The sequence below is a fragment of the Pogona vitticeps genome, chromosome 3 (assembly GCF_051106095.1).
Source record: "Pogona vitticeps strain Pit_001003342236 chromosome 3, PviZW2.1, whole genome shotgun sequence".
Lineage (NCBI taxonomy): Eukaryota > Metazoa > Chordata > Lepidosauria > Squamata > Agamidae > Pogona > Pogona vitticeps.
Genome location: NC_135785.1, coordinates 62,553,905 through 62,575,153, shown reverse-complemented (window position 1 = coordinate 62,575,153; position 21,249 = coordinate 62,553,905). Strand labels below are relative to the sequence as shown.

At 40.2% G+C, this 21,249-nt stretch overlaps 1 protein-coding gene across 46 annotated transcripts in view; it reads right to left on the bottom strand.

Annotated features, from left to right (window-relative positions):
• The window catches only part of TCF7L2 (transcription factor 7 like 2), a 228,131-nt gene that overhangs the window by 116,419 nt on the left and 90,463 nt on the right, over positions 1-21,249 (bottom strand). For all 46 annotated transcript variants that reach the window (XR_013543150.1, XR_013543152.1, XR_013543154.1 and 43 more), the window contains exon 4: positions 20,173-20,274. Coding sequence is in view for 41 of the 46 variants with exons in the window: in XM_078389547.1 (XP_078245673.1) it covers positions 20,173-20,274 (102 nt within the window). In the remaining 5 variants the exon portion in view is untranslated. The remainder of the gene's footprint in view (positions 1-20,172; positions 20,275-21,249) is intronic.

The following is a 21,249-nucleotide window of genomic DNA, read 5'->3' as shown; positions in this document are numbered from 1 at the left end:
AATTAGTCTTAGAGTTACAGTTTTTGTCAATATAGTTATGTGTGCTGACGGGCACAGAACAAAATGACACTGATATAATGCTAGGAGCATTCTTGTTCCAATCATCTCAAGAACTTTTTAAAATAAGTCAGTATTAATATTCCCACATTGCAGGTTGTGTATGTGTGTGCATGTGTGAGAGTGCAAACACACATGTATGTGAGCATGTCCAAGCATGACTGTGTATGTCTGGTGATGTTCTAATGAAAATGGATTGCCCTAAGCGAACTGGCAAGTCCCTCCTTAAGCAAGACTTGAATTTCAGACTGCCCTACTCATACTTTTAGCCACTATGAATATGCCATTTCAAATATTTGCTCAAATATATTACATAAATGGCCACTGGTCCCATCATCTCCTTTCAAAAAATGGCCACTGGTCCCATCACCTCCAGCAAATAGAAGGGGAAGATATGAAGGCTGTGACAAATTTTACTTTCTTGGGCTCCATGATCACTGCAGATGGTGACAGCAGCCATGAAATTAAAAGACGCCTGCTACTTGGGAGGAAAGCGATAACAAACCTAGACAGCATCTTAAAAAGCAGAGACATCACCTTGCTGACAAAGGTCTGCATAGTCAAAGTTATGGTTTTCCCAGTAGCGATGTATGGAGGTGAGAGCTGGACCATAAAGAAGGCTGACCGCCGAAAAAATGATGCTTTTGAACTGTGGTGCTGGAGGGGACTCTTGAGAGTCCCCTGGACTGCAAGGAGAACAAACCTATCCATTTTGAAGGAAATCAACCCTGAGTGCTCACTGGAAGGACAGATCCTGAAGCTGAGGATCCAATATTTTTGACCATCTCATGAAAAGAGAAGACTCCCTGGAAAAGACCCTGATGTTGGGAAAGTGTGAAGGCAAGAGGAGAAGGGGATGACAGGACGAGATGGTTGGACAGTGCAATCGAAGCTACCAACATGGATTTGACCAAACTCTGGGAGGCAGTGGAAGACAGGAGGGTCTGGTGTGTTCTGGTCCATGGGGTCACGAAGAGTCAGATACAACTTAACAACAAACAATTGCATAAATAGGGCTAGGCCGTAGAGTATCAGAAACACCTAGATGAACTGCATGAGATAACACCAGCTTATAAGGGAGTGATTTGTGGTACCGTTCAGTTCTATATGTAGAATAAGTTTTCTTACAACTGATCTCCAATGAAGACACTGAAATAGTTAGAGATTTTGTATACCTTGGTTCAATTATCAATCCAAATGGAGACTGCATTCAGGAAATCAGAAGAATATTGAGAGTAGGAAGAACAGTAAAAGAAGGAATTAGAATAGATCATTAGAATTAGAATAGGGACTGTGTCCCAGGCGAACACAGACCCTCTCCCAGCTGTGTCCGCCTGGGGACTTAGTCCAGCACCAATGTTGCTTGGAGGGTCGGGGAGGGGGAGTTGCTATAGTCTATCGGAGTCCTATCTCTTTGACCAGGCTTCCTATCCCTTTGAGAAGACATCTTGAGGGCCTGTATTGTGTGTTGGGCTTACGAGACAGATTGGGGATTCTGTTATTGTGCCGCCCACCTTGCTGCATACCAACAGTCTCCCTGCCTGAGCTGATGAAGGTAGTCTCAGAACTGGTGTTGAGGACTCCCAGGTTGTTGGTGCTGGGGGACCTCAACATCCATGTTGAGGCTGCCTCGACTGGGGTGGCTCAGGACTTCATGGCCACCATGGCAATCATGGGGCTATCTCAATGTGTCATTGGCCCAACACATGACAAGGGCCATACAGTACCTTGGACCTGGTTTTCTCAATGGGACTGGAAGATGGCGGTTTGGATGTGGATGGGATAGTTCTGACCCCATTGGTCAGACCACTTCCTGGTCAAGTTTAGTCTATTAGCTTCTTCTCCCCTCTGCAAGGGTGGGGCATCTATTAAGATGATCCACCCTCAGAGACTAATGGATCAGGATGGTTTCCCGGATGCTCTAGGGCAGTGGTTCTTAACCTTTGTTACTCAGATGCTTTTGAACTGCAACTCCCAGAAACCCCAGTCAGCAAAGCTGGTGGTGAAGGCTTCTGGGAGTTGCAGTCCAAAACTCCTGAGTAACCCAAGGTTAAGAACCAGTGCTCTAGGGGACTATCCATCTGATATGTCCGGCGCTCCTGTCAAAGCTCAGGTCACCCTATGGAATAGGAAGAATCAGGCAGTTGACACAATTGCACCTAAATGCCCTCTCCCTGCACTCAGAGCCCAGACAGCTCCTTGGTATACTTCTGAATTGTGGGCGATGAAGCGAGAGGGGAGACGGCTGGAGCTCAGATGGAGGAAATCCCACTGGGAGCCCAATCAACACAACTTACCCATTATCGGGCCTATTTTGTGGCAATATGGCTGGCGAAACAGCAATATTTCTCCAGCCATATTGCTTTCTTAGAATGTTGTCCAGCAGAGCTTTTTCAGGTGGTCCGGGATCTTCTTCAACCGGGAAATCAGGTGGAGGTCCTAGACTGCTCATCAGCTCGCTGTGATGAGTTTGCCATTCATTTTGAGGAGAAAATCGCTCAGATTCGCAGTGGGTTGGATTCCACCGTTACTACAGAATCAGAGGATGTGTCCAGTGTGCTGTGCTTAGGTCAAGTATTAATGGATGAGTTTCAATTGTTGAGACCTGAGGATGTGGACAGGGTGCTTGTATCTGTCTGTTCTACCACCACTTCGCTCGACCCTTGCCCATCTTGGGAAGATCTGCCGGGGGGGGGTTGCATCTGGGTTCAGGAGGCCGTGAACGCCTCTTTGAGAGAGGGACTGGTCCCTACCACCTTGAAAGAGGCGGTAATTCAGCCACTCCTAAAAAAGCCTAACCTGGACCCAAGGTTGGTGGTTAACTACCAACCAGTGGCAAACCTCCCTTATTTTATTGTATTGAATTTTAATTGTTGTAAGCCGCCCAGAGACCTTTGGGTAGAGTGGGCGGCATATAAATTAATTAAATAAATAAATAATTATTATTATTATTATTTGGGCAAAGTGTTGGAGCGGGCTGTGGCTGGGCAACTGCAGGCGCTGCTGGATTAAATGGATTTTCTGGATCCATTTCAATCGGGTTTCAGGCCAGGTTTTGGTAAGAGACTGCCTTAGTCGCCCTGTATGATGACGTTTGCTGGGAGAGAGATGGGGGAGTGTGACCCTGTTGATACTCCTGGACATCTCAGCAGCTTTTGACACCATCGACCATGGTGTCCTTCTAGATAGGCTGGCTGGGTTGGGAGTTGGGGGCACAAATGCCTAGTGCAATTTACTTCACACAGTTAATAGTAATATAGGTTCACAAAGGAGTTGTCTTGTGTGGCAATTAGCTGCTCATGATAACCCACTATTTAACTTAGATCACATGTTCCAAAATACTTTGGAACATTGATTTACACCTTAGATCTAAACACATTCACATGGGTACCACCAGCATTAGCTGCTTTCAAGTGGTCAGGGATAGGAAACCTAGCATCCGCCACTGTTTCAGCTTTTAGCTTTCAAAAATTCAGACAGCATGGTCAAAGGTAAGGAATTATGAGAGTTGTAGTTAAAACACCCAGAGGGCCAACATTTCCCCAAGAACCAGGATCATTGTTCTTAATGCTGCAATTTTGTACATAGCTTGCTAGATGTTCTGTCCTGGAAACTGAGGGGATCTAACTTACAAATCACCATTCACAATTATGTTATTAGCTAGCTAGATTGCTTGAAACACTAAGGGCCTGATTCCCCCACAATGTTCACCAGTAGAGGAGTTAGCCAGTGCAGCCTTGCGCAAGGTCTGTGTTCCAGAGTGCCACCAGAATAAGGGAGTCGCAGAATACTTCTGAGCATTTTATACCTAGGAAATCCTGGTGATGATAACCATAGGTAAAAATTGCCTTAATAGCACATAATAATTAATCATTATGGTATTAATCCATAGTTGCTTTAACACACATCAGTGATTTTATCTAGTTTCCTTTTGAGTAGTATATTTGCTTCAGTGTAGACAACCAATCCACATTGATTTTCATGTGTGCCACATATCAACAGTAATATGTTTGAAGAAATCTGGTACTGGGAAGAAATCAAAGCATTGGCACCTAAACTGGCATTGCAAGGGAACAGTTGAAACCACCATAATATAATAATTATTAGCCTGCTCAAAATAATAATTGGGTTGCTTATTATTGTAAATAAAATATTTAAAATTGGTTACATTTATATATAAAGGTAAATTTATTTCTAAGAGATAATTTTAAAAAAATCATGTCCTAGGTTTACCATTAACTGAAGTAGTGACCTCCTATCTAACAGGAAAAAGGAGGCACTGCAGTGCAGATTTTAGCTGACTAGAAAATGCAAGTAACAGACTGAAAAACAAGAGAAGACGCAAAAGGAGTGGAGGGGGGAATAAAGAATGGGGAAAAAACCAGACTCAAAATGTTGCAAAATGAAGGAAAACAGAGACAAGTACATGCATTTCATATTCACTATTCAGTAAATCAAGTCTCTCTCTTCCATCATAGCAACTTACAACTTTTATCAGAAAACATGGGCTTCTGGGCCTAACTTTGAGGTGGGGAGGGGGATTTACAAAACAGGGTTCTAGCCTTGAATTATGCTTTACATCTTTCTGCCCTGGAGAAACAACTTTTCTCTTCTCTTATTCCCTTCCCCTCCCCTCCATTCCTTTCCTTCCTGCCACAAAACACACATTTAAAAGATGCTGACAGAAAGGTTTTGCAGAATCCCATCTTCCGAAGCAGATTCACAAACAGCTGAAATTCCATGGATTTTTGTTGCTTGTTTTTGCAATGAAGAAAGTGCAAGTATAAGAAGAGGTCTAAGTGGCTAGTCTTTCCCCCTCCATCAGATAAAGTTTATTTTTGACAGTTAAATGGATAATACAGGGTGAGGCAACACGTTACTTCTCAAATTTCACCCTATTTCAAAACTGCCTTGTCAACACTAGATTGCCTTCCCAAACTTCCAGCAGGCATGATACTATCTTTCAAATACAATTTAAAAAAATAACTTTAAAAATTAAAATCACCACCACTCACAAAACACTAATGCCCTCCTTGTCTTTTCCTCGATCCCAATGCTTTTTAAACAACCTCCTTTGCAGAAGGCAAAGAGTTTGTAAAAGGACAGCGAACTTTTAAACACAAGGAACATTCAACATGCATACTAGACAAACATGTGGAGAACAGAGTGACCTTTTTCTTATCACCCAATAGCAAAACCACTGTTTTATGCCACCTCTTTCTGCAAACACCACTAAAGGCTGTATGGATGGTAAACAGTTAATCTCTCAATATCCCCTGCTGCCTGCAAAAAAATCAAGGAAACAATTGAGACATTGTCTAGTGAACAAGACTCCCAGGGGCTGACATTTTTTGTTTATGTCCCAGTTCTCAGCCTGTCAATTTTCACTACCAATGGTAAAGTCGGCTTTGCACCAACACAATCTGCCCAGAGCTCAAAAGGCTTCACTTCATTTATTTTATTAAAATGAAGGTGCCTGTTTATGATTCAAAGTTTCTCTCCAGCTGCTGGATCTCTTTTTCTTCTTGGATTATTGCCTGCAAGAGTTATTATAATTCCTGTTTCCAAAAGGTTGCCAAGAAAAGTAACCAAACATTTTTTTAAAAATATCAGTGTTCGTGGTGCATGCCAAAGCTGGGATGAGGCAGAGGAGTGAAAAATCTAATAGGTTTTCATTTAATAGTATGCATACATTTAAAAATGGACCTTGTGTAGTTTTTTTTTGGAATGAAAATAAAGGCTGGGTGAAGAAAACACTGGGGGGAGGGGAATTAAAGCCCATACATTCTTCTTGAGGAAGGCAAGGGAGAGCCACATTAAAATTTAGTGACAGTGAATCTCTTAAAGGAGAGAAGCTCCTTCCCCTGTTGCCTACTATTTCAACAATTGTTTCACTTTGTACCTCCCTTTCGGGCAGATTGGTAATTTAGGTCTGAAATTTCGATTACTTACCCAGTCTATCTCCCCCTTCCTCCCTCCCTTTCGCAAGGCTGCAGTATTTTAGAAACTCTCTCCTATTACTTTATCTCCATGAAAAGCACACATCGTGGTTACCAGCATTTCCTGTTTGCAGAATGTGCTTTAACTATATCACATCCTACACTGTTGTGATGGAATGCACAGCATATGGTACTGTGAAAGGGTTTACTGTTGAATAATGGCAGAAATGCAGTCCTGCTGGTTTATATCAAACCCTGTCATTCTCTTCGTGGAGGTCCCCCTGTCCCTTTTTATTTTTTTTTCTCCCTTTCATTCTTTTCTCAGCAATGAGGTACAATAAACATAGAACAGCATTCTGCAAGCTTTAGAAAGGCTTTCCTAGACCAGAGGTCCCCAATCCCTGGTCCGTGGCCCGGTGCCGGTCTGTGGCCTGAGCTGGACTGGTCCGCTGAGACAGACCTCCTGCCCACCCCCCGCATGCACTCACCCCGCAGAGCTGATTTGCGCACATGTGCACGCTCCCATGCGAGCACCATGCCACTGTTTGCGCATGAGCGCGGGGGGTGCCCCACCTTCCCCAGCCAGTCTGTGGGGTGAAAAAGATTGGGGACCCCTGTCCTAGACCATTCTGACTTTCCTAGACTTTCATAGTCTGTTAACTATGTAAGTCCACACCTCTATATAATCCCTAAGAAAACACTAAAAGGAAGAAAACTTCACATGTTATAGTTTAAAGAAATATAACCTAGCTCCTACTCTGCTCTTTCTATGGTGCACTCCACACATTAATAAAAATAATATTGTAGTTGCTAAAAGCACAAACATCTAATAACAGTATACTACCAACAGCAATGAAACGGTACACCTCTATCACAGTCAATACTGGGTGCAGGATATAGTCCATCTTTTGTACAATTATTTCACCATTATCTAAAATGAGAACTGCCTGTGTTCAGTGTCAATGGAAAGCCATGCACTCATGTCTGGACATCTTCCTTCTCCTTATCAGGTGTCCAGAGCTAGTTACCATTTCTATGCGTTTAAGGGGGAAGGGTAATGAATATGTCAGCAGCAACTTCTGCTTTCTTCATGTGTTTCAAGGCTGCACTTTGACAATTAAAATTGGGTTGGGGGTTAGGCCTTGCACGTCCTTCAGTATATTAAATCGTGGATGTTAATGACAAGACTGTGATTTGGTGGTGAATGAATTATGATAATAAATCTAGGAAAACATGAATCCTCCAGCTTTTTTAAAAAAACTTGGTTTCATGTTGTGTCAACCCTGGCAGTGTTAAAAGAATCTAAATACTTGCTAAGCCAACTTATTGCTAGATATCCTAAGTATGAGAAATAAATGTCAACTCAGATGAATATTTATACTCTTATCGTAAAAGGAAGACTTGCTTAAACAGGTTTTAGTATTGGCAATCCAGGGTTGAAAGTTCAATAGCCCTGCAGTTTGTATTGAGATTCCAAACTTTGCAGACAATACCCAAGTGCTAATGAGCTATTGCACACTGTTAGGGAAAAAGGCTCACAACTTCCTTCTGGGTGGCCCATTTAATAACCCCAAGTAATGTGCCATGGTCCATTAAAATTGTGGTAATAAAGTGCAGACCCCTAAGTGTTCAGCTTGTACAAGTAGCAATAGGCAGTGACAGAATGGCAGCTTGAAGATCACACCAATAGTATGTAAGTTTATAGTTACTTAGGAACAGGAATGCCAACAGTATAAAAATATATGGGACAACATTCTAGCAGTGTCACTGCCTTGTAGCACTTAAACTTGGTAGTATTATGATGAGAATTATTACTATTGCTAACCGAACCACTACTAACAGAAATAAAAGAATTAGTAATCAACAGTATTTCACCATCGACACGTCAAAATTAGCTTTCAAGAGACAGTAGCCAAATACTATTGCATTTAAAAAAACTCAAGGCCAATTAATATTTTTTGCACATTCAACATTTTTCATAGCAATTAATTGATTTGTCAACCAGAAAAATATATTTGAAAACTGAGAGAGAAACATTGGGCATGCTGCAGGAGCTATTTCCAAACATGTAGTTAGGGGTGTGCTCTTTTTGTGTTTACAGTCCAAAAACATGACAGAGCACACTCTTACATGTAATACACACACCACTGCATATTCATTAGCCTTCCACAAAATGTGAATGGTCCAAACTTTTTTTAAAAAAGTCTTTTTTAAAAATCTGATATTGAAGTATGTCTTGGGTTCACAGGAGCTATGGGAAAATGTTCAGGAGCTAGCAGTGGATTTTCTGGCAAACGATAGAGTTGAGCAAACCTGGGTGCAGCCACAAAATTGGTACTGGTGGGGTGTGAAATTAGCCAGATTTTACATGATTGAGAGGGTTTCAGAAAGCAGGAATTGGGGAAGGAAGTGCTATTACCTTCCTAAAGTTCCTGAATCAAGGCATCTCCCCAGCCACATTAAGTATATACAGAGGGTGAATTTTACTTCAACACAGTACAAAACTCTCACTCTGTTCAAATTGCTAAGTGACAAGGATCTTGTCTCTATACAGTACCCTTTATCTTACCAAGATACTCATTCAGTATGTGTCCTTTTCATACCAGTGCTGCTCCTGCACACCTATTTCCTATACAGTACTATATATACCATGAATATGCCAATCTATGATTATTTAATCCCAAAGTCTTCAGTGACTTCAGACTCTGTGCAATTTTTGCAACTTGTGTACAGCAGTCTTGTATCAGGCAACCTAACCAAGCCTCCTACATTGATTTGGCAACCTTTGGGACGGAACAGAATGACAACCACAAAAAACCACAGATCTTCATTATGAGCCATACAACAGCCTGTTATGAAGACGTCTCATATTACAGAATACAAGGCTTTTTAAAAACTAAAAACAATTCCCAGCATTTCATGAATATGTAGAAAACCTGAGCAGACCAATGAGTAAGTTCTGAAAACCAGTCAGTAAACTAGGGTGGCAAGGCACATGGGATCTGCATATTATTTCACCAGTTTCCAATACAATATCATTGTTACCCACACATTTTGCAACCTAAAACACATATTAGCATGCTTGGTTTATGTAACTTACCTGAAAAATCTGAATACTCTTCCACAAGGCCTCTTTACCTACCAGAAGGAAGCCATGGTGATCCATGAGTATATTTTTTAGATATGCCAAAGTGTTTGCTTCACTGGACATTCAAATTATCTTTCTCAAGGAAATAATATTGCTATGACATATTAAGCATTAACTGTACAAAAGGCGATAATCAGCTTTGCTAACCAACACCTCAATTCAGATTTCTACATGTGCTCCATAGAGCTTTTGTGATCACAGGTGTCCTTGGTATCCCAGTGGAGAGATGCAATTCATATTACACATAATAACTCTAGGTATACACAAATGGCCTCCTGAAACTCTCTAGGAGGAGTGCAATTTCAACAAATTTATTCAAGGAAAGATGAAACTCTCCAACAGTTTCTTAAAGATGAGGCTCACCTTTAGAAGCGGTTTTGAGATGCAGCTTGGTTCTTCCCCTATTTCTTTTTCTTTCTTGCACCACCACTGTAAGCAGCAAGAAAGGCAGAACAGTATCTCCCCCAATTTCCTTAATGCTGACAGCCCAACCACTTTTTTTTTTTTTGCTTCCTTCTCCTCGATGCCTTATATCTTTGTGTCATCCTTGGAGGTGACAGTGGTGGCCGTGGCAGCACCACATAAATACTAACCAAACATGATGGAGAAAATTCTGCAAATGGGCCTTCTATTACTAGGGAAGTAAAAAAAAGAAATATATCTCAATGCTTCTATAAAAAAAAGTATTCCAAGAAATGTATTCTGGTTTTATAGTCAGCTCCAGGAAAAAAGCACAGGTATTATTGCCCCAAAATGTTCAATTCCCCCAAAGTTTTGTTTTCCCATTTTAAAAAAGCTTCCATTTTTCTCTCTTGGTCTTATAGATTTTCTTCTATATTTTGTATTTTTGAGCTCACCATAGCTTAGCAAATACATACTATATTTGTATTTTCTTTCTATTATACACTTCCATATCCTTTTCCAGCTTCACTGATTGCTCACCCTTTCTTATCTGAAAAAAACTCGCTGGGAGCAGTTACTTTATGACATTTTCCTAGAGCCTGAATTAACATGTTCTTCAAGCTTGCTGCTATCGCAAGGGTTGTGCAATGAAAGACAGGACATATGCCTACACTGCCAGTCATTTCTAAAGTAAGATTACCAGAAGACCCCTGAACCTCACCCATAAGAATTTTTATGAAATTTCAATTGTTTTTGAAAGAAACATATTGTTATCAAATTGAAACAAAATGGCTGAAATTCTCATGAGAGAACATTCTGTCAGAGCATTCATAGAAACTCTGGTTCTTCTACTTACTATGAATTTTGAACCCCTATCTAGGAGCTTCTGTGTTTACAACAATATGTGCAAACACTGCAGTATTGTTTGAGTCAGTTCTCTACCACATGATTTTGACACCTTAGACTGCCTACTGTGAGTAATCTAAGGGAATGGTTTGGATGCATCCATGGATGTCCATAGAGGGATGTAAAGGCACTCCCACCCACCCCCAAATCTGAAACTTGGCATTTCTTTAAATCTACATAGTTAAAAACAACAGTCTGCTCAGCAACTCATAGGTATTAGTAATACACACACCCCCACACACACACACTGTTAATTATTTCTGTGAACACTCTTGGGTGCAACACAACATTGTCATTTAGAGCTGCTGCATCCAAAGTAAGAACAGCCCTGATGACATCTACTCTGTTATAAAAGCAATGAGAAAAAGTTAAGCACATGCTAATTCAGGTCTCAACTATATGTTGATTAACTTTAAAATGCAAAACTAGTGTCAAAAGGACACTCTAGCATAGTATTTCATTCAGAAAAAATCCCCAGCTTTTTGCTGTTACAATGTCACATCCAAGTTGTTTTTCCATTGTTCTCACATCCTTTGCTAGTTAGTAGTTTGCTGGTTATTTTTTAAAAAATCAAATATCACACTGCCCAGGAAGTAAAGCTATCAAAAGAAGCAAATTGCCCTAGGAAACCACCTGTTTACATGACACTCAGAATGTACCCTTTAAAATGAAGAGAAACTGAATAAACCCAATCAGAATAGTGACATGCTACTGAAGTGCTATGCACTGCTTTGTTCGGGCTATTTCCATCATTGATTTTCAAACTTAGGATATGAATGAAGATTTCCAAAATGCCAAGGTTCTGGAATGCCCAAGGCCATGCCTTCTAAGGCAATGCACTGACATTCAACAACAGTGTAATCCGATAGAAGACGTGAACTCTCAACAGATGGTAGGAAGCATACACTCAACAGCTGTACTTGGTTTGTCTTTTCAGGACTTTACATGGCAGTGTCTATTCACTGGAAAACACTCTGATATCCTAGACTTATCATTCAGTGAGAGATTACAGAGAGATGCAGCGGCTGTTGCTTCTTTTTTAAATAAATTGTTAACTTATTGTAATGATCCATGTTGTAAGAATTTTGGGTTGCACTTTGTCAGCTTCTTATATTGATCTGGTGATCGGAGCACCATATTATAATATAAAGAGTAACACCTTTTCTTTCCTAGGGCTTAGCGAGCCACAGACACTGTGAATAACTTTGAATACATTATGAAATTTCAGCATTATGTAGCTACACAGCACAATTAATGACCACATTTTTGCTGAGGACAAGCATTAAAATAGAGGACTTGCATACTCAGTCCAGAGAGGTCCATCAATGTTATAACTAAGTTCTTTATTCAATCGTAACATTTTAGCACCTGATTGTATAAATTTATTTACTGCGCAGCATGCGTTTGTTATTTAAGACTGGAGTTCAGGTCTTCTTTCTGCTCTGCCAAGATGTCCATAGCTTGTTCTATGGAATCTGTTCTAACCTACCTTTTGTTGCTCTGCAGTGACGAGGATACAATATATATAAAATAAATGAGTAGAATAATAAAGTAATATTTGAGAGGACAAACTCAGTCTAGTCTGTGAAGCTTGCAGGCAGTTGGAGAGAAAAGGTAGGGCATGAGGACGGAAAAGGTAGGCAATCATATCACTAGGAAATAAGCCACACTGCCTTCCAGAAGGTTGGACCCTGGCCAAAAGGCCCTGCTATCTCACCCCCATACAGGCTCTGTCTACAGCCAAGAATATTATTACTCATAATGAAGACACAATGCATATGCTGTGATGAAAATAACCTTTCTTGGTAAATGAATTCTACACTGGCAAGTAAGCATTTACCACTGGTAATGCCAAGCAATCTACCGTAGTTACTAAGGCCCTCCAAAAACCCACAAACACTACTGTCCTCCGGGATTACACACTGAACACATAGTACTTTTACTGGGGAAGAGGCATCTTGGATATATACAAAGTATTTTGAAGTTAAACTGAGAACTCTTTCAACCCAATCCATATAGTAAATGCTAATGCTGACAAAGCAATCCTTCAATGCATTCTTAGGAAAGTATCACCTCCTGCAGACACTACCAACCTTCACCACTGGCCATGCTGATTAGGGCTGATGATATCTGTAGTCCAGCAACATCTGCAGGGCTACATGTTCCCATCCTCACATCAGCTGACATATGGCTTATATAAGGAGCCAAGCAAGTATCTCAAAAATAGCAGGAACTGCCACAAATGCATATGTATGGATACACACATTCCTGAAAACAACTGAACAGAAAAATAATCAACAATCAAAATGACACAGAACAAATCCTCTATCAACTGTGAATGTTTGCTGTTTCTCTTGCTGGAAAGCATCTCCTCCATTTTAGAGAAATTATTTGCTCTTGTAGAAACAAATTGGGAAATCAACTTCAGTTTGGGCAATTTTGCTGCATGAAGACACTTCAGGTATGTCACCAGGGAAAAGCATGATCCTGTCGTAAGACTCATAACACACACTGGGATGGAGTTACAAAGTAAAGTATCATGTGAAAACAGTTGTTTCCTCTTCTGAGAGGATGGTCGTGATACTAAATGTCGAACAGCAATATAGTTATTTCCTTTCTGTTTATGTAGACACACACTGAAAGGTAAGAACTATGTTTCAAGAGCCACATGTACCATATTTCACATTTACCCTAGCCTTGCCCCCTGCATGTGTCCTGATGGCATCTGCATATTCAGAGGGCATACACATGAATTTCATTAACATCCACTTAAATAATATTGTGTGCACCTTATAATTCATAAGGATTAATGTGGTCCAAACAACTCCGAACAGTTCCTTTGTGAATCACATGGAACCAATAATTGTCATCCCATCCAGTATTCATAGTAGGCTACAATGCTGTCTGCATTGTCTGTATGCCAAAACCTGCCCTTTTGCAACGCATGCTAATACCCAGCCCTCCATGACCTTATATTATGCAGCATTCTTCATAGTGAGGAATGAAATGAAACATGCACAATCCCTTCCCTTTGTAGTACCACATGATCCGGGTAGATTTCAACATGCAGCCTGTGTGCAAAGATGGTACCTTTGAAGAACTTGGAAAGAAGAAAGAACTGACACAGGTACACACACTGCATGAAATCCAAGAATAGCAGGGGGGAGGTGTTAGCTGGATGACAGCTAAGATGTCAGACAAAAATAATAGCTTCTGTATGCAAAGTGAGAGAAAGAAATGCAAAGTAAGTGACCTCCATGATGGCATCTCTTTCACTTCTCTCAAATTTGCTAATGCCTACCTCTTCTGTGAAGCCTTTCTCACAAGTCCCATTTCCCTGCCCCATTATAGTTTACAGTGGGGTGCTATGCTACAGCTTAAGACAACTTATTATTTTTTTGTGTAAGACTATTATCATGAAGAATCCTCCAGTTAGCATAGCCACTGATCATGCTTGCTACAAGACTTCAGTCAAAAAATTACAGTATTTCCAATCTCTGCACTATTCATGTCTTGTGGCACATTAAATAACCAATTTTACTATGATGCTATATGGGATTATTACTGTCAGCTCTGGCTATACTATTCATCCATTTGTCTTTGCCTCCCATATTGAACCAGAGTAGATAATGGAAGGAGGGACTTAAGAGTTATGCTTTCAGTCCTCGTGTCATCAAAAGACCTGAACTACTGGCTGATGAAAAGCTCACCAACAAGGCTGATCATGTCTGCAAGTTAAGTTCCCTGTTTAGAACTAAAAACTATGCTAATATAGCATTGCTTTGTATATAATGCTCAGTCTTGTAGAGAGAGTGGTGCCCAACCTTAGGTCATCAGATGTTCTTGGACTAAAATTTCCAGAAATTCTGGCTAGCACAGCTTCTGGGAATTGTAGTCCCAGAACATCTGGGGACCCAAAGTTGGGAACCACTGTTGTAGAAAATCCTAGGCAATTACACACATATACCTGGATATCTCAACTATCTCTTCCCTTTCAAAAGATTTAACTATAGCACTGGATATGCTAATTGATACAACCATAGAGACTCATGGCACATGAAATACCATGCACCTATTGCTAGTATAGGATGGTATACCAGCTGTGATGGCTAATAGGAAGTGGTAATCTAGTCCAAATTAGCAATGCTCTGGTGACATTCAGAACTCAGCATGATGCTATGCAGTTACTTTTCTACATCAAAATTTCACTTGCACATTTCTATATGTGAAGTGGCCTTTGAAGACTTCTCAGAATCTTCTGTAAATTGAACATATATGTATTAAGCTTCTAGCTGGGACCAACAAAAGTGAACACATTTGATGATTACTTAAATAATGATAGTTGTTAACAGTCTGTTTTGGGGCAGCAGCCAAAGTGTGTTGACATTTACAATTAAAGACTTATAGATGTCAGACAGACATATTTAAAGTGTGCCCTTCTCTTGTAACAAGCCTACCTGGATGCTGAACTCATATTTGGCAATCATCATTAGAATAAAACACCTTTCTGAGGTTAGACTGATGATGATCAGAGGGGCGGCTGTTAAATTCCCACATCTGGAATGCCCTCCTCTAAAAAGTTCAATTCAATTAAACAGGGTATTTCTTTTTAGTGCAAACAAAAATATTTTTCATTGCCAATGATATTTCACTGTACAATCCATGACTTTACCTATTCTTATTGGTTCAATCTGTTTTCATTAGTTCTTCTCTGTTTAATATTTGCTGTTATGTGCCGCCAAGTCACCTCTGACTTATGGTGACCCTATGAATGAGTGATCTCCAAAATGCTCTGTCCTCAACTACCCTGCTCAGGTCTTGTAAACTCTAGCTTGTGGAGTCAGTCCATCTCATATTTGGTCTTCCTCTTTTTCTGCTGCCTTCTATCTTTTCTAGCATTATTATATTTTCCAAAGAATGCATTTCATTATGTGCCCAAAGTAGGACAGCCTAAATTTCAACATTTTTGCATCCAGAGATAGCTCAGACTTCATTTGATCTAATATCATGGCCACTGGCTCCATCACCTCCTGGCAAATAGAAGGGGAAGATATGGAGGCAGTGACAGATTTTACTTTCCTGGGCTCCATGATCACTGCAGATGGAGACAGCAGCCACGTAATTAAAAGACGCCTGCTTCTTGGGTGAAAGGTGATGATAAACCTAAACAGCATCTTAAAAAGCAGAGACATCACCTGGCTGACAAAGGTCTGCATAGTTAAAGCTATGGTTTTTCCAGTAGTGATGTATTGAAGTGAGAACTGGACCATAAAGAAGGCTGACCGCCAAAGAATTGATGCTTTTGAATTGTGGTGCTGGAGGAGACTCTTTAGAGTCCCCTGGACTGCAAAGAGAACAAACCTATCCATTTTGAAAGAAATCAACCCTGAGTGCTCACTGGAAGGACAGATCCTGAAGCTGAGGCTCCAATACTTTGGCCATCTCATGAGAAGAGAAGACTCCCTGGAAAAGACCCTGATGTTAGGAAAGTGTGAAGGCAAGAGGAGAAGGGGATGACAGACAATGAGATGGCTGGACAGCGTCATCGAACCTACCAACATGCATTTGACCAGTCCAAACTCCAGGAGGCAGTGGAAGACAAGAGGGCCTGGCGTGCTTTGGTCCATGGGGTCACGAAGAGTCAGACATGACTTAACGACTAAACAACAACAACAAAACATCAAAATCACAGAAAGCAAAACAAGACAAGGGTGGATGAAGGATGTGGAGTATACAGAGACAGAGGCAGAAGCACAGAAATATTCAGCATTGGCAAAGCAGGCAGGCAATGCCATTCCCAGGGCTCACAGACACCACTCCAAGCATTCTTGTTCTTAGAGGGGAAAAAAACAAAGAGTACTGAGGACTGGATCAATCCTACCATATTTTACTTCAACATCTCTTGCCCAAATCACTTAAACTGGAGACTCTTTTTAAAATCACTCACTGTGATTACCAAGAAGCCAGTCCCGATCCAAATCTCCACTCTCCATTACAAAACTTTTCTCTCTACCCTCGTGTTTTTTTTTACAGAAAACATAGGCAGAAATCTATCAGCTTCCGGCAGTACACTGTAGCCTTCCTTATACAGGTATTACAAATAAGGCAGAACAATTCACAGCAATGTTTAAGCATCACAATCACCACTGCAGATTTGTGCGCCACACACACACACACACACACACACACACACACACACACACACACACACACACACACACACACACACACACACACACACACACCCTTATTATACTTTGAACCATGTCCATGTTCAGCCACAATGCCTGAATAGGGCTAGATTTTGTCTCTGGATCACTGAAAACCAAAATTGCTACTGATTTTCATGAGTGTTCAGATTTAGATTTATTGAATTTTTTGAACACACTTATGCAGAGAGAGAGAGAGAGAGAGAGAGAGAGAGAGAGAGAGAGAGAGAGAGAGAGAGAGAGAGAAAGATTTCAAAAGCTTTGTTTACCAGAAGAAGAAAAATATATGACAATTTCTCAGATATTTTAAGATATACGTATACATTAAGAAGAAAACTCCAGTTTTTAGTACAGTATTGTATAATTTTTGCCAGGTATAAAGGAGCTTAAATGTAGGTTTTTGTACAACAAAAAGGCAGAGGTGTATCTTGGGAATGATCTGGACTTGATAATCCCATGTTCTTGGGTAATCAACCAGAGTCAGAATATTTACTTCTCAGAATTGTAGCTCATATCAAAGGAATGGAACACTTTTCACAAAAAAGGGTTCTTGAAAAGTAAGTGTCCGTCATTCTGTGTAATTATGAACAAGCTGGCTACTAAGCAAAAGGTCCCCTTTTAAAAGTTAAAACAGAGAATAAATTCCTAGAAAACTGCCTTCTGCTTCTTTTAGAGGGGCAAGTAAGCCATACTTACATATTTGCATGGCCTTCTTTCAATTTTTATTCAGAACATAACAAGCGCTTTATTAAACAAAGGGAATAGCATGGAAAAGTGAGCTTCTCCTCCCTCAATGTCTGCTTCTTCGGTATCAGCTTTATCGCGTAATCTGCTTTTTTATAGCCCTCACAGTCCTCTTGCATTTGTCATCTGCTTCCTGTTTACCTCAAACTCTGTTGTCCAGGTGAAGCACTTCAGGCAGTAAAAGAAGGACTCACTTGGGTATGTAAAACATTGAATCAGTAGATTGGGAGCTGTTTCTGCATCATTAGTTAAAACAGGGACTGGGAACCTTTGCTTCATGGGAAAATGTCAATGCCAGGCAAATCTGCCCAATCCAGGAGGCTTTGAAATGAGGCCCCCTCCCATCCATGAAGCCCTGCCTCCAGAGGGAGACAACTAAGAATGTAACAGACTGTTATAGTTAAGTTATAACACTCCTCCCTTACCTTCTGTATTCAAGAAAGATGAGAAATTAGCAGACCCAGTGTAATCACCCAGTACATCAGAAGCCATCTTGAGTCTTGAACTGAGAACACTTGCTGCTCCTTTTTCTTCCTCATGCAGAAGGTAGATGAGGAGTGAAAATGGTATCTCAGCCTCTTTGTAATTTCCCCTCCCATTAAGCAGCACATAACCCACAGAATGTTTTCGGGGATCCAGATGTAAAAGTTTTCCCATCCATGAAGTAATGGCACTGGATCAGCCATTATACCAACCAACTAAATAATGGCCTTTCATGCTATACACCTATCCTTTATGTTAGATTACTTTGATTATGAACCCTGGGCCTGTTTTACAGCCCATGGGTCCCTTCAACATCTACTTAAGGCCTTGCCTCCTCTCTCTGCGCAAAAATGCCCCAGAGGAAGTTTTATGAAATTGGAAGTACATTTCTAGAAATCTCTGGTTTGTGGGGTTTTTTGTTTGTTTGTTTGTTTTGGCAGACTGGTGTTGTCCTCCAGTGGATTGCTGTGATGGAGAATTGCTCTCAAGGTCTCCAGAGTTTATCTGCTCCCACTCCCCCTGTCTTAGGTAAAAGACAAGGTTAAGAATTTGTTGCGATCACCAATTGGGATGGATTTTTTTTTTATTCTAAAACTTCCAGTCCCAGAAGTTACCTAAAAAAACTTAGGCAGACTTCTAGAACTGGGACAGGAAAAAGAATAAGACTAAAAGAGATGTCTGTCTACCACCACTGTCTGCTTCATTCCAGCGGAAATGAAGGGAACTGCCCCCCTCAGTCCCACTGCTTGCTTGGAATCACCCTAGTGCACCATGAGGAGCCTAGTTCAGTGACAGCTGATTCCCAGAGGGGCTGATGCCTGTGGAATGAAGCAAACAATGGCAGTAGAAAGAAATTTTCTTTTGTCATATTCTTTCTCCTCTCCCAGTCCAGGAGGTCTGCCTGGAGGATTCTAGGCAGCTTCTGGGCCTGGAAGTCCTAGAATTCCAAAGATCCAATTCCTAATGGCCAACACTAGATTTCAGTCAATCAGCTACAGATCTACAGAGTCTTCTCAAGCAGCTGCTTCTTTGAATCTAGAATTCTAGTTATTTGCTATAATATTCACTTGTTCACGTCATCTCACTGTACAAGTAAAATATACTAAAGTTAAGAAATGAAAATACATATTTAAACGAACAGAGATACGAATATATTGCGGGGGGGGGGGAATAACCAAACTCTGCACAGGCTCAGTTTGAAAGTAATGGGCCATTTTAACTAGCCATAGCTTCCTGGCATGTGCTCTTTCTTGAGAGCACCTTCCTCTTCCCCATTCCCTTTCCTCATTCTCTCACACACCTGGCTAAACAGGAAACCCCTGGTTTCTTAAGCTACAGTTTCCTGTAACTGTTTGAGCCATGAACTGTCTTCCAGTGATTATGTTCATCAGCTTAATTAAACAAAGGATACTGCTTCTAGAAAAGGTTAAGCAGTTTTTTGATTTACCTTGCATGTAACATGACAGCTAAGCATTCTTTCACTGAAATTATTGCAACTGAGAAGTACTTAACTTTGGATGAATAACTCTGGGCTTGTGTCCTTACAACGTCCTTTTTAAAGAAAATGGATACAGTAGGGTATAGTGGTATGATAAACAAGTTGTTCCATAAAGCTTTTACAGGTTTCTTAAAGAACTGTTCCCACATATGGGTTTTAGAAAGCTTAGTAGCTATTTTTAAACACATCTGGCTGTCAAGCAATCACAATTAAGCTGTGTTTTAGGTCTGGTCTGGAGTTTCTCATACCCTCTGTCCCTGCAGGCATTCACAATACACACACACTTGTACACATAACATACACAATGTACCCCCAAATAAAAAGACTTCTTAATGATTTTCGAACTACAATTATTTTTCCATTGAAATGCAGTATGCACACAGAGCAGTTTTCTATGTCTCAAAAACCAGAGACCATTTAAAATAATTAACATCCATTGTAGTTACAAATTTATTTTTTCTGTTTTTCTATATTTGAAAAATATGAATAAGAAGTCTGTTGTTTATGAGACCTTCCTTTTCTCAGTATTTTTAATAATCTTTATCATGACTTCGATTTGAATGCCAGCAGTGTTATCTACCCTAGTAAGGAAACCTCTACACTTACCAAATGGAACAAAGAAAAAAATTATTATAATGGATAAGAGCATAACAATTGAGAACTTATTCCCACAATTTCTCCATGAAGGGATGGGGAAAGGTAAAAAGAAAATACTGTTAAAGCATCCCCAACCCCCTCCTCATGGAAAAGAAAAACATAAAAATAAGTGTTTCTGAAATTACTTACAACAATGTGTGCTGGAGATGGAGACCTAGCATCCTTGAGGGCTTGCCTACTCTGCAGGCTCCCTGCCTGAACATCAAGCAGTGGCCATTTCATCTGGAGATACTGGATGGAGGGAACAGAAATGGGGAAAAAAAGAAAAATGAGTTCAGAAAAGAAAAAAGGCAAAAACATAAACAAATATTAGGCAACATGGGGAAAGGGGTGAAATTCAAAGATATGTAACAAAATAAAACAAATAAAAATGCAGAAATACTTTTTTTCAATTATGTTTAACAAAAGTGGTACAAGCAAACATTTTCATACAGTTTAATTAAACAGGAAATAAAAGGGCTAAATCAATGTTATCTTTCACATATTGGCCGCTAGAGTAAATCTCTTGCACATAAATATAGAAATACTGTAAAATGGAAAGGGGGAAAAAGTCTGGGCAAAACATGATTTCCATAACTGCACAAATAGAAATACTCTTGTTTCCTAGAATAAAGCAATCCACTTATATTATGCTTATATTATGCTTCCTTATGAAAGGCAACTACTAATCGTCTATTAAACCTGGCAATTATTTGCTGAGATATTACTGCTTAGAAATGTCCTCAGAAAATTGGCTCAATATCCATGGAGGTCATTACATCTACCACCATTTGGGGGCCATAGTATTTGAAATTGAATGGCCACAGTGTTGGGTTTCATGGGGGGGGGGGGGAGACCTAAGTTTAAAAAGCACACACTAGACCACTTCACACGTTATGCATAAATCAGTTCTCATTTGCCATGGAACATGTCCTCAACAGGAAGCCACAGTTTCCAATATCTAATTTAAAATAAACACCTAACATTGTAATGGATAAAACAGCACTCATCTATGAAGCCCAGTTGACATTTTTGAAAATATTCCTCCCACATCACAGAGTTGTTTTTAGGCTAAAAATGCTCGAAATAAGGCTAAGACAGCAATGAATTACAACATAGAAAAGATTAAAGAAAAATATTGAAATATTGGCATCGAAAGATGAGCACCACTTATAACAGTTATCCCACATACAATCAATTAGATCTGCATGCTGCTCTCTTCTGGTC